The 15,652-nt window shown below is 46.6% G+C and overlaps 1 protein-coding gene across 3 annotated transcripts; it reads left to right on the forward strand.

The window, feature by feature from the left end:
- The first annotated feature begins 260 nt into the window (after window positions 1-260).
- On the forward strand, window positions 261-15,311 carry LOC116729588 (far upstream element-binding protein 3-like). 3 transcript variants are annotated; one of them, XM_032578234.1, is made up of 19 exons: window positions 261-394; window positions 4,953-5,061; window positions 5,614-5,647; window positions 5,884-5,930; window positions 6,002-6,073; window positions 6,146-6,203; window positions 6,300-6,462; window positions 6,536-6,634; window positions 6,871-6,972; window positions 7,055-7,157; window positions 7,380-7,480; window positions 7,556-7,694; window positions 9,536-9,696; window positions 9,784-9,854; window positions 10,432-10,511; window positions 10,735-10,803; window positions 10,940-11,011; window positions 11,560-11,657; window positions 11,736-15,311. In XM_032578234.1, the coding sequence occupies exons 1-19, from the start codon at window positions 305-307 to the stop codon at window positions 11,742-11,744; spliced, it is 1,677 nt and encodes a 558-aa protein (XP_032434125.1). In that variant the 5' UTR covers window positions 261-304; the 3' UTR covers window positions 11,745-15,311. The 3 variants fall into 3 exon arrangements, with proteins under 3 accessions (XP_032434125.1, XP_032434126.1, XP_032434127.1); XM_032578235.1 differs by lacking the exon at window positions 10,735-10,803; XM_032578236.1 differs by lacking the exons at window positions 10,735-10,803; window positions 10,940-11,011.
- The last annotated feature ends 341 nt before the right edge of the window (window positions 15,312-15,652 follow it).

A 15,652-nucleotide genomic window follows, 5' to 3' on the forward strand; every position in this document is an offset into this window, starting at 1 on the left:
GATCACCATATATTTCATTCTATTTTATATTCATGTTTGTTTTCGTCCTCTGATTAATAACTTAGTTTTCCGTTTTTAGTTTATTTTACGTGTGTATTCTGGATTTAGTTGCTGTATTTATACCATAAATTATGTATATATTTAATATCAGCAGGATATTTAATGAATAACTGAGTGAACAGTGTGTATCCATGTTGACGATCCCAGAGAGCATCTGAAAACGGACTCAGAGTGAGCCCTCTCGCAGCTCTTCCTCTCTCTGCGCAGCTAGCAGCGGCGGCTAATCCGGCTAACGGCGGCGGTGATGGCGGAGCTGGTGCAGGGACAGGCCTCGATGAACCAGCCGGGGCTCAAGTCAGACGGCCTGGTCGATGTTTTACAGAGGGCCCGGCAGGTAACAACTCCTCTGGGGCTTAGCACACACCTGTTCCGGGCGGAGCCGCGTTGTTTGGACCGAGTCGGAGCACTTTTCATGGTGTTTGAGCTGTTGCTGCTCCGAACTTCTGCTCCGTCAACACAAACACACTTAGCATGCTAACTAGCTCAGAAAGGTGCTCGGAGTTGGACTTGAGGCCGGTTCGGTCCGGTTTACCGGGCCTGACACGGTTCCCGAGTTAGTTTGAGGGGAGTTTGTGGAACTGTCAGCGGGAACGGAGCGCAGGGGGAGTCGGGGTGGAAGTGACGGGGGGAGCGGGACTCAAGTTTTGGCCACACGTGTCAGAGAGTCTGCGGGGCAACCTGTTGGTTCCGAGCGGGCAGGAGGAGGGGAAAGCCCGCTCACCGGTGGGCTGCTTCTGGACCCAGCCACCGGTTCTGGTCCGGGTAGGGGGTCCAGACCCGGTCGGCAGGACGGAACCCCCCTCCCGCACCGCTCCCTGTGCGGGCGGCTGCTTACCGTGAGGTGGGAAGGTAGAAAGTAGGCTGGGTTATGCAACAGCAACAGGGAGGGGAGGGGGGCCTGCTGCTGCTGCTGCACCCACTGACTCACCTGTTCAGGTGGCTCCACCCGCCCGGACCGGGACCGGGCTGGGGGTTTCAGCCGGGGCTCTGTGGAGGTGGGCGAGAAGGTTCTGGAGCTGGAAATGGATCGGAACCACAAAAACAGAACCATAGACTCAAAAAGGAGCCAGGCCTGGCAGAGACCAGGAGAACCATAACCGAGCTGGAAAAAGAACCAGAACCTAACAGCAGAACCAGAATTGAGCTGGTACCACAAAAACAGAACTGAATCGGTACCAGAACCAAACGGAGAACTAACAGCAGGACCAACCGAACCCAGTCAGAAGTAAAGTTTCTTCTTCTCCTCTTTCCTTCAGAAAGGAACCAGAATCTGATTTATAATCAGAAATAGTTTATTTTTCTCCAGCCAGTCAGGTCTCCATAGAAACAAACGTTTCCAGCGTGTCGTTTTAAAAACCGTTGCTCAGGATTAGTTTCAGAAAAGTTCTCTCCACATCAACAAATCCGTTGATTTAAACATGCCAGTCCCACAGGGGGCAGTGTAGCGCCACACTAACACCTGTCAGCCAATCAGATGGCCTCAAAACAACCACCACTTCCTGTTAGGAATGAAACATGGCGCCCGGAGGTTCATCTGTAGGTGGAGCTTCGTTTAGAATATAAAGATAATAAATCCAGATGATGTTGATCTGGAATCGTTTCAAAGCCAATATGTGAATATTAATTAGCTGACCGTAAATCTTCCCATCTTTTCTCACACACAAATACAGAGTTTCTCAAATGTCCAGGTTGGTCAAAGTTTTCATAAATTATAATTTTTAATTATATTAAACTGAGATTTTGTTGGGATGAAAAGCAAAATTCATAGAATATCTTTGTTCTCCCAGATATCAGGTGGACTAAACTATAAAACAATAAATCAGTTTATTAATGGCAGAGTTTCTCCCAGTAAACCTGCTCAGCCGGCGCCGAGGCGTCGGCCATGTTTTTATACTAAAACATGTTAAAGTGACAGAAAATGTAAAAATATTACTGGGTTATTAAATGTTACTGGAAAACATCTCCAGTGAAACAATATTTAAACCCACAACTAGTCTTAAAAACAACAAATAAAAAAATTAATTAAGATGAATATCAATTGTTTTCACTTCTGTTTAATCTAAATTAAGTCAGCGGCTCCATGAGGCCCCCAGGGGCCATAAATGATCATATTAACACAAACCACAGATACATAAATGTAACATTTATTTATTGAGATTAGCAATGCTGCTGAATTTGATTTAATGGTTTCAGCATAAATAGATTAAAATATTTTAAATTGTTTAACATTTAAATGTAAGATTTTAAGGAGCTGGCAAGTTTACTTTGTAAAAGTTCAAACAATATTCATAGTTGGATTGTTTTGTTACCATAGCAACAATCTGATGCTGTGAGTTTAATCTTTTACTTTGAGCTGTTTGTTCATAAATACAAATTAATAAACTGTAATTATAACTGATTGTTTTCAGGTTGGCCAGTTAATCTACTCTCTCTCTCCCAGATTAAATCCAACACAGAAGCTGTTAGCGGCGCTAATGTTTTTAGCAGCTAAAGGGGCCCCTAGGTCAGATTCTGCCCCAGGCCTCATGCAGCCTGGGACCAGCCCTGCAGGATGAGTTCAATCTGCTGCACTGAGATTTAATTTAATGCTAATGTGGCTTTAGTAGCTCTAACATTTCTGTCTGTTGAGTTTTAATAAGAGTCACAGAAACTGTTTTGGTTGCTCCAGTTTATGGACGAGTTTCTCAGATCTCTGGACTCATTAACTCTGTCTGACTAAATGGACAAAACATCTGATATGGTTTGATGCATCGTAACCGGAAAAATATTACTAAAAAAAATATATACAAACAGCGTGATGCGTGACTACGAGGCAAACGTGAAGCTCCTCACTGGCTGAACCTGCATGATGAGGTTAGCGCTGGTTAGTTAACCGCTAACGCGCCAACCAACCGGGACACAGACATGAACTGTACAGGGCAGACAGCGCCACACGCTGGGCAGCTGTTGAGATGGAAACGACCCACATAATTCGTTGTTCACAAATATAAATCATTCTCAGCGCTCCATCAACGCTTCGCTGAAAGCCACTACAAGTTATTCCTGCGGTTCACATAGAGCTAACACAACCAGAGCTAACGCAACCAGAGCTAACACAACCAGAGCTAACACAACCAGAGCTAACACAACCAGAGCTAACACAACCAGAGCTAACACAACCAGAGCTAACACAACCAGAGCTAACGCAACCAGAGCTAACGCAACCAGAGCTAACGCAACCAGAGCTAACGCAACCAGAGCTAACACAACCAGAGCTAACGCAACCAGAGCTAACACAACCAGAGCTAACGCAACCAGAGCTAACGCAACCAGAGCTAACGCAACCAGAGCTAACACTACCAGAGCTAACGCAACCAGAGCTAACGCAACCAGAGCTAACGCAACCAGAGCTAACACAACCAGAGCTAACGCAACCAGAGCTAACACTACCAGAGCTAACACAACCAGAGCTAACGCAGTGGGTTTAAACTACCTTGAGTTCTCAAAAGACACATGATTCCTCACAGGGGGTTGATGTAAATATCCATACAGGTCAGCCTGTGTCCAGTTTGAGTGAAAGGAAGCGCGCGATCCCGCTGAGGTAAACTTCAGAGATCAAGCAGAGGCAACGGGCCGAGGCGCCAGCGGCGTGACTGGCCCACATTCCCGGCTTTAAATGCATCAACTATAAACTTATCCTGTAGGAATAAATTTGTTCCGCCAGTGAAACGCTCAGAGCAGCAGAGATGGTTTCAAATTCAAATAAAAATTTATTTATTTTTTTGGGATTATCAATTTTTCTAAAAATAAAAACAAGCAACAAGGCGTCGCCCTGCGGGTTACCTGGAGCGATTTAAAACTTCCAGATCTTCATGTTTATTATCTGAACGTGGAAAGTATCTAAAAACAATAAATTACTGGATCAAAACCTTTCCTCTCTGCTGACTGTAATTAGACTGGTTCTGGTTCTGGTTCTGTTGGGTCGTAGCTTCCCACTCAGACCTGTAGTTTTACTGCAGGCACACAGGGGGCGATACGGAGCTGGCGTGTTGGCCGTCTGCTCAGAAAGAGGAAGAGGGTTCGAAAATGTTTTCAAAACCGACAGAAATGTTCCTGATGATACTGATTTGGTTTTTAGTTCTGAGCCAAAAATCACAACAAATTCTTTAAATTAAAAAAATTCTCAAATATTAAATATTTCATAAATTCTGTTTATCATATTTAAAGTTAACTAAATAACTTGAACGTGACTTTTATTATTATAATAATAAACAAACATGGCCGACTGGGCAGCAGCAGACGATATTTAACAGAAAAACTAAAACCGTCTCCATCGTCCTTCTGACTTCCTGATCCGCCGGGAACGCCGATTCTATGTTTTGGTCACTTCGCTCTCTGATTGGCTACCCGGGGCGATGGTCATGTGACATCGATGCAGCGTAGGATTATGGGATGTTTAACTGAAGCAGTGAAGGCGGTGCATCTCTGTTAGCCACCACAGCTAACCACCAAATATTGGCCAGACCGGCCTAATATCCCAGATCAGGTCTAGATCAGACTCGGCGTACCGAAAGCTGAGTCGCGTGAAGAACTGATAAAAAACGTTTTTAAAACAAATCTGACATTTTCCAGCTGGATTTCTGCGCTGTGACTCAGACAGGAACGTAATGTTTGCTAGTTATGTTCAGAAAAACTTGTAAAACATACAAATTTAACTTTTTTTTAATTTATCCTTTGTGTTTTCAAGAGTCATTGTGTGCTGAATAAGTACCAACTTGCTAATTTCTCAGTATCTGTTCTTAGAATCAGCTGGTACATAAAGTACCGAGTCTGGAAAACGCTGGCGTTTATGTAAAATCTCCAGGTTTGATACGTTCAACGATGATAAACTGAGTTTTCTCTTTTTGTCTCAGATTGTGGGGAAAATGGGGGGAGAAGCCATGTCCCACCTCAACAGCTCCTCAGGAAGCGTGGAGTCCACGCTGTACTACCCTGGACAGAAGCGACCCGGAGAGGACGGAGGTGAGCCGGACCAGGGAACGCGCCTCATGTTTGGCCTCCATGATGCTTCTCAAACCTGAGCTCAGCTGTTAGCTGCGCAGCTTCTGAAGACCTTTGGTTCTGAACTGTTAACGGTTCCAGATTATTGATTTAATCGTGTTTCAACTAAATTGAAACACGATTTAATCCTCCAGACCTGTAGGTGACGCTAAACATAGAGTTTGGGAGAAGGCCATATAGCCTCCACACCACGTCTAACACACCGTCTCCCTGACAACGGGGGCTCAAAAGAGTTTAATGTTCCTGTGTGGGCGGGGCTTAGGCTACAGCGAACAGCGGCGCGTCACGGTATAAAGCAAACATCCGCTCTGGTCCAGAACGGGTCCAGAGAGTAGTTAGCACCGTTAGAATGTTAGCACAGTTTCTGGAGAATGTCTGCAGTGTTCCTCAGTTGTGGGAATTTTAGGTCTGTTCTGTGACCTTTGACCTGTCAGAAGCAACCATGTTGTTCCTGTTTGCAGTCAGTGAGACGGATCAGTAGACGTGATCTAACGGTGGTTTCTCTCTCCTCAGTGGGTAACCAGCTCCCAGCCATGGGCCATCAGAGGTAGGAGCAGCTGCTATTGATCACACACACACACACACACACACACACACACACACACACCCCCACACACACACACACACACACACACACACACACACACAGCAGGGATCCCATAATCCTTTGCTCTCAGCTCCATGTTCTGTTTGCTAATAGCGCTCAGTGTGAGCTGAGATCATTATAGATCCATCACCTGTATGTGTGTGTGCGCGCGTGTGTGTGTGTGTGCGCGCGCGCAGGGTGATGACGGAGGAGTACAAGGTCCCGGACCGGATGGTGGGCTTCAGTGAGTATCACCCTGAGGTTCTGGTTCTGGTCGGCGGCGGCCCGCTCACCTCTCTGCTTGTTGCTCCTCAGTTATCGGCAGAGGCGGCGAGCAGATCACCAGGATCCAGCTGGAGTCGGGATGCAAGATCCAGATCGCCTCAGGTGAGTCCGGAATCGTCCCAGGACCCGGTTCTGACCCGGTTCTGACCCGCTGATGGCTGCTTTGTGTCTCAGATAGCGGAGGGCTGATGGAGCGGCCGTGTTCACTGACGGGAACTCCAGAGAGCATCGAGTGAGTGTCGGCGGGCTGACCTGGTCCGACCAGAACCTGTTCGTCTGGTTCTGGTTCCTGTGGACCCGGCTCTGTAACGGTTCTGGTTCTGTCCAGGCAGGCGAAGCGGCTGCTGGTCCAGATCGTGGAGCGGTGTCGGAACGGGCCGGGTTTCCATGGTGATGGCGACGGCGGCGCCGCGGTGCAGGAGATGCTGATCCCGGCCAGCAAGGTGGGGCTGGTGATCGGCCGCGGCGGCGACACCATCAAGCAGCTGCAGGTAGGACGAACCGGACCGCCGGGGGACGGGTTCTGCTGAGCCCGCCTTCAGCCTCTGGTTCTGGTTCTGGCAGGAGCGGGCCGGGGTCAAGATGATGATGATCCAGGACGGGCCGCTGCCGACCGGTGCCGACAAGCCGCTCCGCATCTCCGGAGATCCCTACAAAGTCCAGGTACCGGAACCTCTACACTGAGCCGGTTCTGGGTCCGGACCCGGTTCACGGGCCTTACGAGGTGACAGGAGGTCAAAGGTCATTGTTGGAGCAGGTCGATGCAGAAAGCTACAGCAGTCATGAATCTGGATGAGTTTAGATTCAGGGTCAGAGGTTCTGTCTGGGTCCAGAACCTTCCTGGTACGAGCGAACATGGAGTCCTCCGTGCTAAACCCGGTACTGGTTCCGATCCACAGGCGGCCAAGGAGCTGGTTCTGGAGGTGATCCGGGAGAAGGATGGGGAGTTTCGGTCCGGACGCAGCGACTTCGGAGGCCGGCTGGGCGGAACCAATCTGGACGTAAGACCGGCCCCTGGCTCCAGAACACGGACCGGACCGCCATCCCCACGCCTCGCTAACCCCAGGTCCAATCTGTCCACAGGTTCAGGTTCCGAGGTTCGCCGTCGGCATCGTGATTGGCAGGAACGGAGAGATGATCAAGAAGATCCAGAACGACGCCGGGGTCAGAGTTCAGTTCAAAGCAGGTCGGGGAACCGTTGGAAACGGGTCTTGAACTGTTCAGTACTTAATAAAAGCAAACTTCCACTCCAGACCATAATAATAATCAATGTTCCAATAATTGATCCGTTTTTAGTTTTAAAGACAGAAGCTGAGTGTCTGGTTCTGGTTCTGGTTCTCTGTGTTTGATGTTTAACATCCCCCGGCTGAGGGAAGCGGTTCTGACCTTTGACCCTGGCTGTATTCAGATGATGGCATCAGTCCGGAGCGCGTCGCCATGGTGATGGGTCAGCCGGAGCGCTGCCAGCACGCGGTCCACCTCATCAACGAGCTCATCCAGACGGCCCAGGTAAGCCTGGCGAGACCAGAACAGGCGATGTAAGAACCGGGTCAGAACCGCCCCTCATCCCTCCCCTGTGTCCAGGAGCGGGACGGCTTCGGCTCGGCCCTGCGGAGCTCCAGGGTCAGAGGTCGCAGTGACTGGACCATGGGCTCTCCTGGCCCGCTGCAGGAGGTCACCTACACCATCCCAGCTGATAAGTGCGGCCTGGTCATTGGCAAAGGTAGGCGCACAACCCCCCCCCCCCCACTGGTTCTGCTCAGAGCGGACCCTCCGCTGACCCGGTCTGAATCGGGTCGGAACCGGGAACAAACTCTGACAGCCACAGAGAGGAAAAACATTAACCATTCAGTGTGTGGGGCGCTGTGGTGGCGCAGGGGCAAAGCACGGCCCACGTATTGAGACCTTGGTCCCCGTGGCGGTGGTCGCGGGTTCGAGTCCCGGCCTGGTGACATTTGCCACACGTCTTCCCCCTCTGATCGCCCTGTTTCCTGTCAAACTACTTTCAAATAAAGGCCACTAGAGCCAATAAAACCTAAAAAACTTAAAAAACAACCATTCAGTGTGTGTGTGTGTATGCAATGTGTGTGTGCGTGTGTGTGTGTATGCAGTGTGTGTGTATGGGGTGTGTGTGTGTGTGTGTATGCAGTGTGTGTGTGTAAGCAGTGTGTGTGTGTGTGTGTGTAAGCAGTGTGTGTGTAAGCAGTGTGTGTGTGTGTGTATGCTGTGTGTGTGTGGGTGTGTAAGCAGTGTGTGTGTGTGTGTGTATGCAGTGTGTGTGTGTGTGTGTGTAAGCAGTGTGTGTGTGTAAGCAGTGTGTGTGTGTGTGTGTAAGCAGTGTGTGTGTGTATGCAGTGTGTGTGTGTGTATGCGGTGTGTGTGTGTGTGTAAGCAGTGTGTGTGTGTGTGTAAGCAGTGTGTGTGTGTATGCAGTGTGTGTGTGTGTGTGTATGCAGTGTGTGTGTGTGTGTGTATGCAGTGTGTGTGTGTGTGTAAGCAGTGTGTGTGTGTGTGTGTAAGCAGTGTGTGTGTGTGTGTAAGCAGTGTGTGTGTGTATGCAGTGTGTGTGTGTAAGCAGTGTGTGTGTGTAAGCAGTGTGTGTGTGTGTGTGTATGCAGTGTGTGTGTGTGTGTGTAAGCAGTGTGTGTGTGTGTGTAAGCAGTGTGTGTGTGTATGCAGTGTGTGTGTGTAAGCAGTGTGTGTGTAAGCAGTGTGTGTGTGTGTGTATGCAGTGTGTGTGCAGTAACCAGCAGCCACATGGTGACATTCATTTCTCTGTGTGGCTTTTATTTTGGAAGCTGCGGCTCGACCGTCTGAACCTCCACTCACACACACACACACTCTCACACACACACACTCTGCGTTCATATTCCATGTTTTTTTTCTAGTCTGAAATAAATGGAGCTGAACTCTGAGACCCAGGAGGAGAAAAGATATTGATTATTTTAGTGATCAATTATTCTGACATCATTTCATTCTGCAGATTTTTCATTTATGAAAAGTTATAAATAAAAGACACAATTACACTAATAATTGACTTCCTGATTTAAATAATTTTATTGATTTATTGCCTGCCAATCAATAACTGGATTCCTTTAGTGGACGATCGAGAGGAGCTCAGTTATTGATTATCTGATCATTAATTGGATTGAAAGAATCTAAAACTGAAGAAATCTGGGAGATTTCCAGGTTTACCTGTAAAATGTTTCTCTATTTTCTTCAGTTTTGGTTTAATTTCTTTCAGCCGATCCTTTTTTAGTTTCCTCCAGATATTGATTATTGATTACTGAAGCAGTGAGCGGTAATCGACTGATCAAAGTTTTTTAATTTAGAAAAACTAGAAAATGTTTCAGTGATCCGTCAGATCTCCAGTCAGAACCAACAGAACCAGAGGCAGGTTATGATATGAGGAGCTCCTGGTTCTGATGGGTCCACACAAACCCAGTCAGAACCAGGAGCTCCTCATGAGTCCAGCTGCTCTGGTTCTGGTCCTGGTAGAGTTTTTGGCTTAAGTCCAAGTCCAGGTTCTGGTGAACAGGAAGTGACGCGTGCTCCTCCCTGCAGGCGGTGAAACCATCAAGAGCATCAACCAGCAGTCCGGGGCCCATGTGGAGCTGCAGAGGAACCCGCCGCCCTCCACCGACCCCAACACCCGGGTCTTCACCATCCGCGGCTCCGCCCAGCAGATGGAGGTCGCCCGCCAGCTCATCGACGACAAGATCGGGGTGAGCCGCCGGAACGCGCCAAGCTGTCCGGCCCGGGTTCTGGTCCGGCCCGGTCCGCGCTCACGCTTCCGTCTCGTCTCCCTGCAGGGATCGGGGATCATGAGCAACGGAGGATTCGGCTTCGGCCCCTTCACCCAGGGCCCTGCTGCCCACCAGAAGTAAGGACCTCTGACCTCTGACCTGTTCACTGCCTCCCAGCCAATCAGAGGCTCCGTCTTCAGGTGTAAACAGGAAGTGAGGAGCTGAATGTCGTGGATCGGTCCAGAGCGTTTCCTGATGGTTGTTTACAAAACAGAAAAATAAAAATTAACACATTTTCCAACAACAATCAAAATACAAACTGTTAGAAACACTGCTAGATCCTCCTCTATAGATCTATAGATCTTCCTCTGTAGATCTATGGATCCTCCTCTGTAGATCTATAGATCCTCCTCTGTAGATCTATAGATCCTCCTCTGTAGATCTATGGATCCTCCTCTATAGATCTATGGATCCTCCTCTATAGATCTATGGATCCTCCTCTGTAGATCTATAGATCTATCAATCTACTGGTTTTGGATCAAACAGCTCAAAATGTTGCTGTTTCACCACCAGTCAGAAATCCCAATTTGTTTCAGATTACAGTCAGATAATCTGATCTATTTCAGATTATTGATTAGATTTTCAGCTGAGTGTGATCTGACGACGTGATTGGTCGGTTGTAAGCAGGTGTTCACCAGGTGTTTGTGTCTGCAGCAGCGGCCAGCCGTTTGTGACCGGCGTTTGGGGGAACACCTACCAGACCAGCTGGCAGAACCCGGGACAGCAGGACCCAGGTGGGACCACACACACACACACACACACACACACACACCCCACATCCACAGCTCTGGCTGCAGCTGCCTCCTCCTGCCTGGGTTAGTCGTGAGTTTAGAGAAGCACCAGGTTGGTGGTCAGAAGCTCAGAGCTGCTGGTTTGCAGTTCAGCGGCTGAAGCTGTGTGTGTTTGTGTGTGTGTGTAGGTCACAGTTTGGTTGTGTGTGTTTGTGTGTGTGTGTAGGTCACAGTTTGGCTCAGACAGGACAGATGGACTACTCCAAAGCATGGGAGCAGTACTATAAGAAGCTAGGCAAGTGCACACACAGACACACACACGGATACTGTGCAGCCTTCTGAGGGAAGGGAGAGTTCACCGGGCAGGAAGCGGCTGCTGGACGGCCAGAGGCTGACGGTGTGTGTGTGTGTGTGGGTGTGTGTGTGTGCAGGTCAGCAGAACCAGCCTCAGAACATGATGACGGACTACAGCAAGGCCTGGGAGGACTACTACAAGAAACAGAGTACGACTGCATGAACGCTCACTTGTTGCTCACTGTAGAGTCCAGTTCTGATCCGGTACGGCCCACTTCCCTCCACCTGACATGTGAAACCGTGGCAGCTGCCGTCAGGGAAGGTCACGTTAAACAGAACCAGACACACAATCAATTAGGATGGAGGTCCGACGCTAACACGGCGTTCCGTCCCCAAGGAACCCGCTAACTCTAGGCTATGCTAACTCTGGGGCCTGCTAACTCTGGGCTATGCTAACTCTGGGGCCCGCTAACTCTGGACTATGCTAACTCTGGGGCCTGCTAACTCTGGGCTATGCTAACTCTGGGGCCTGCTAACTCTGGGCTATGCTGACTCTGGGGCCTGCTAACTCTGGGCTATGCTAACTCTGTTCTACAGTAACTCTGAGCTATGCTAACCCTGGGCTATGCTAACTCTGCTCTACAATAACTCTGGGCTATGCTAACTCTGCTCTACAATAACTCTGGGCTACGCTAGCTTGGGCTACACTGTAACATGAGCGGTTCTTGGTGTCATCGTGGTCTTGTTGTTGTTGCAGGTCAGTCGTCTCAGCAGAGTTCGGTGCCAGACTACACTGCAGTGTTAGCAGAATACTACAGACAGCAGCCCTACCTGTGGAACCCCGCCCAGATCCAGGTAACACCGGAGGCTCCGCCCTCCTCCGCCGGGCCGCGGTGAACCCGCTGAACCACCGTGTCGTCTTGTTTCCGCCAGGATCACTAGAGGCTCCTTCGTCTCGGGCTCCAGGCGTCGGACGGTCGTTGACAGCAACCAAAACGGGGTTTCCAAGCAACGCTCTGCCGCTTCTTTCTTCCTTTTTGTAGAGAAAAACTAAGGATTAACTGAAAAATCACAAACTCTTTTCTTTCTGTTTTTTAACCTTACAGAGTTGATATTTTGTCAGGCAGATTTTTTTGGACTAGCCTCTGGTCTCCACAGCATAGACCTGATTTTCTTTTTTTTTTTTTTTTATCAAACTTGAACTTAAAGATCTATCAGTGTGGCTTTGAACAAAAACAAATCCAGTATAATCTATATTTTGTCTAGTTTTATTTTTCTGATAAACGGTAAAAGGCTTAGCAGTCTTGAGTAAGAAAATCAGATATATTATTTTGTTCATGATAATGTTTTAAAGCATGCGTCAGATTGTGTGTTGACTCTCAGTTATCTTTTTTATTTTGGCATAGAAATATTTTAATAGCGTTGGATGGAAATGTGATGTTTTACCGTCAGAGATAAAACTGTATTTTGTACTAAATTTCTGCTCGCTGGGTCTTTCTACTCACCTGATTTCACCTGTTTGGTCGCCATCTTGGAGGTGCAATGACACGATTGTTTTCTTTGGTTTGATGATTCTTCTTCCTGTTTATCGATAGTGAACTCTCTAGGTTTTATTATGTAACGATGAAACAAGTGGCGATCATATTGTTGTCTAAAGCCAGATCTCTCTGTGGTCGAAGACGTTTCCTGGCAGGAAAGAACCTCAGCAGTTCAGCACCACTTTTATTAAAACAGGAGGATATTCCTTGTTTTCTTCCACAGTGAAACTGAATTATTGCTGTTAGTTCTGCTTAGTTTGTGTGGAGAAACGTTGAAGCTGGTCAGTGTTACCTCAGCGGATGTTTGCTGAATGAATGTCTTTAGGTGAATGTAGCTGAGTGGATGTGGGAGACGAATGGACGCTCACGTTCTATCAGAAAGTCCTAAACCAAGTAATCAGGTGAGCCTGATGGTTTAACATGTGAACACTGTTTTGCCTTGACAAAATTTAAAAGAGCTGACAGAATAAAAAGCTATTGATCTTTGACATTTACTGATATTCTTTTTCAACTTGCTAACAAACTGCCAAACGTGGAGCGCTCTATGCACAACTTTGCTTTTTGTTTTAACCAACGAAGCTCGGTAAATCTGGCCTGCCATGCGTGAAATGTTCATGTTTTCCTCCCAAATATGCAAATGCAACATTTAAGTTAACGGGAACTGAAGTAACAGCAGACGGCTCTTTTCTAACCAGCAAACTTAACGTCCCTTTATTGGCTTTGAGTATTTCTCTCCAGTAACATTTTAACAGACATTAAGAAATTAAACAATCATTAAAGTTAACCCTCTAGTTACTTTCATCAAAGAAATAATGTGAATATTCTGCAATGGAAATAAAAATAAATGTAAAATATCTGTTAAACTTGCTGATATTTTAACTTCCTGACAGAAGCTGAGCTTCATCTGCATAATCTTTAAACAAAATATTTAGATGTAAACCGTCAGATTTTTATCTCTGTTCTCAATATGCAGGTTTATGCTAACCTGTGATGTCATCAGCTCACAGGTTAAAGGTCAGCTCTGACTTTACAGTTAACATCAGAAATAGACTTTAAACTCAAAAACGTCAAACTAGATTAAATCTTGTTAAACTACAGGAGAAAAATGACGACTTTTCTAAATCCAGTTGTGAATTTAATAAAATAAAGTGAGAAACAACCAGCAGCAGTCGGACTATCAGCATTTTAATATTTACTACGTTTCATTTTTAACATCCTAACTGTTGTTTCAGTGTGAACAAAAACTTAAATACTGAGTAATTTAACCCCAAACCAAGCTAGCTTAGCTTCATGCTAAGCTCAGACTCATCGTCATCCTCCAAACTAACCCTGCATATATACGCTCATTAAAATTTAAACATCTTACCCAGGTTGCATATCTTTGACATAATTAGTGTTGATTTTCCAACTAACTGTAAAAATGGGTCCAGATTTCAGTTCTGATGTTTCATTTTTAAACCGAGGAGTTAGCATAAGGAAGAACTCGTCTGTGGATTTGAAATTAATAAGCTACTAAAGATTTTTTCAATATTGCTAGGAAAACGGACAAAACCAGTAATTAAATGGCTCCAAAGAAACAGCTGGTGTAAATGGTTAAATATTAAATATTAACCCCAAAATGATCCGTTTTATTTGATGAGCTGCCAAACCTGCTTTGAGTTCAACATTTTCCTGCCTGGTTTAACAATAATTTAGCTGAAAGTGGTTTAGCTTAGCTACCAGAAGCCGTTAGCTTAGCTTCTTGAAGACATTAGCTTAACATTATGTGTATCCGAGCGGTGCTGATTTATGCTTTATCTGTGTGTGTGTGTGTGTGTGTGTGTGTGTGTGTGTGTGGGTGTTTATTAAGGGTTGGTAATGTTCCTCAAAAAGTAGTTCTGTTGTTTTCATAAACTTGCACAAATGTAAATATATTTTTGGCTTTTCTTATTGAAATTCAGCTAATTTACTGTTTAAGCTTATTTGATGCAAATTTGGTAAAATTTAAAGTCTTGTTCATTTTATTTTTTAAGAGATGTCAGTCCTGAAGTTTTTAGTTTTGTCTATTTTTTGAAATCTTTGTTTCAATTTTTCTACAAGTTTAATTCCATCTGTTGCAGTATTTCAGATTCGTTAGCCAACATGTCCTGTTAGCTGCAGGTTTTGTCCTCAGATTATTAGCGAGCTGCAGTTTGCTGGGTTTGTTTGGTAGCCATGTCCGCGCGGCCAGCCGGCGGCGGCGGCGGCGGCGGCGGCGGCTCTGTTAGCGTCGGACCACAGAGAGGTTTGTCTTGTTTCTGGAGATCTGGCTGTTATTGAATCAATGGTTCTGCTTTCTGTGTGTGATGATGATAAAGACAATAATAATGAGTTCTCCTCTTCAGGGGTTTATTTAAATCGTATAAATATTCAGTTTGTCGATGAGATGCTTTGGTTTGTGTACATTTCCTCTGGCGGTGCTCTCCACTTAAAATGGTTTGTTTTTGTTCTACTGTTTAATTCACATGTTGTGTTTAACCGATCTGCGAGTGTGTGTGTGTGTGTGTGTTTCCTCAAGACTGCTAGGTGAACTGCCTCCCTGCTCTGCCCCCCCGGAGCGCCGCCCGTCCCGGCGCCGGTTCGGTTCCGACCCGCCTGTAATTGGGCCAGAGATGAGCTGAAGCTCCGCCCCTTTATGGCAGGGCGGCTCCGGGTCGGGCGGCGCCACATTGTTAAAACAGCTGGAGTGGATTCATGCCAGGTGTCCGGTTCTGGTTCCGACAGCTGCAACCAGAACCGGAGCTGCGCGCACCGGCCCGCTTCAGCGTCCGGCTTCCTGATGGGAGTCGGGTTCTGGAGGGCAGCTTCTGGTTTCATGGTTTCTGTTCTTTTTCTAATGGACAGACGTCCGACTGTAACCTGCAGATTTTTCTATTAGATTCTATTGACAGACAGAACCGGGCCGCGGGCTGCTGTTAATCTGAGGGCTAATAAACCGGATCCTTGTTTCTGATCGTCTCCTTGTTTCTGAGTGAAAAAGTCTCTGTGGGATTTTTATGGTTTCAGGACAAACTGAGGAGCTGAAACATCTGGAGCGTTTTGTTCCTGATGTTAGATAGATCTAGATCTATAGATCCGCATTCGTTCATTTTTAATGTTCATTTCTCTCCTGGCAGCCAAACTTTGTTTCTGACACTTTTAAAACTGAAGATGTTTTCCTGGCTTCATTTTACTGTAAACCATAAAAAACGCGTCTGAAATGAAAACCTGTTAAAATTTAAGCAGCTAATTTTTGTTCTTAAATATGAATAAAAACATTAAAATGAAGGAAAAACCTCTTCAGCTCTGGACGTC

This window comes from Xiphophorus hellerii, chromosome 12 (assembly GCF_003331165.1).
Source record: "Xiphophorus hellerii strain 12219 chromosome 12, Xiphophorus_hellerii-4.1, whole genome shotgun sequence".
NCBI lineage: Eukaryota > Metazoa > Chordata > Actinopteri > Cyprinodontiformes > Poeciliidae > Xiphophorus > Xiphophorus hellerii.

Excerpts from the sequence above, each read along its gene's own strand:
- LOC116729588 (XM_032578234.1), top strand. The coding sequence starts at position 305 with ATGGCGGAGCTGGTGCAGGGACAGGCCTCGATGAACCAGCCGGGGCTC. Across the intron at positions 5,062-5,613 it reads GCGACCCGGAGAGGACGGAG|TGGGTAACCAGCTCCCAGCC; the intron begins GTGAGCCGGACC and ends CTCTCTCCTCAG. Across the intron at positions 10,512-10,734 it reads CCCGGGACAGCAGGACCCAG|GTCACAGTTTGGCTCAGACA; the intron begins GTGGGACCACAC and ends GTGTGTGTGTAG.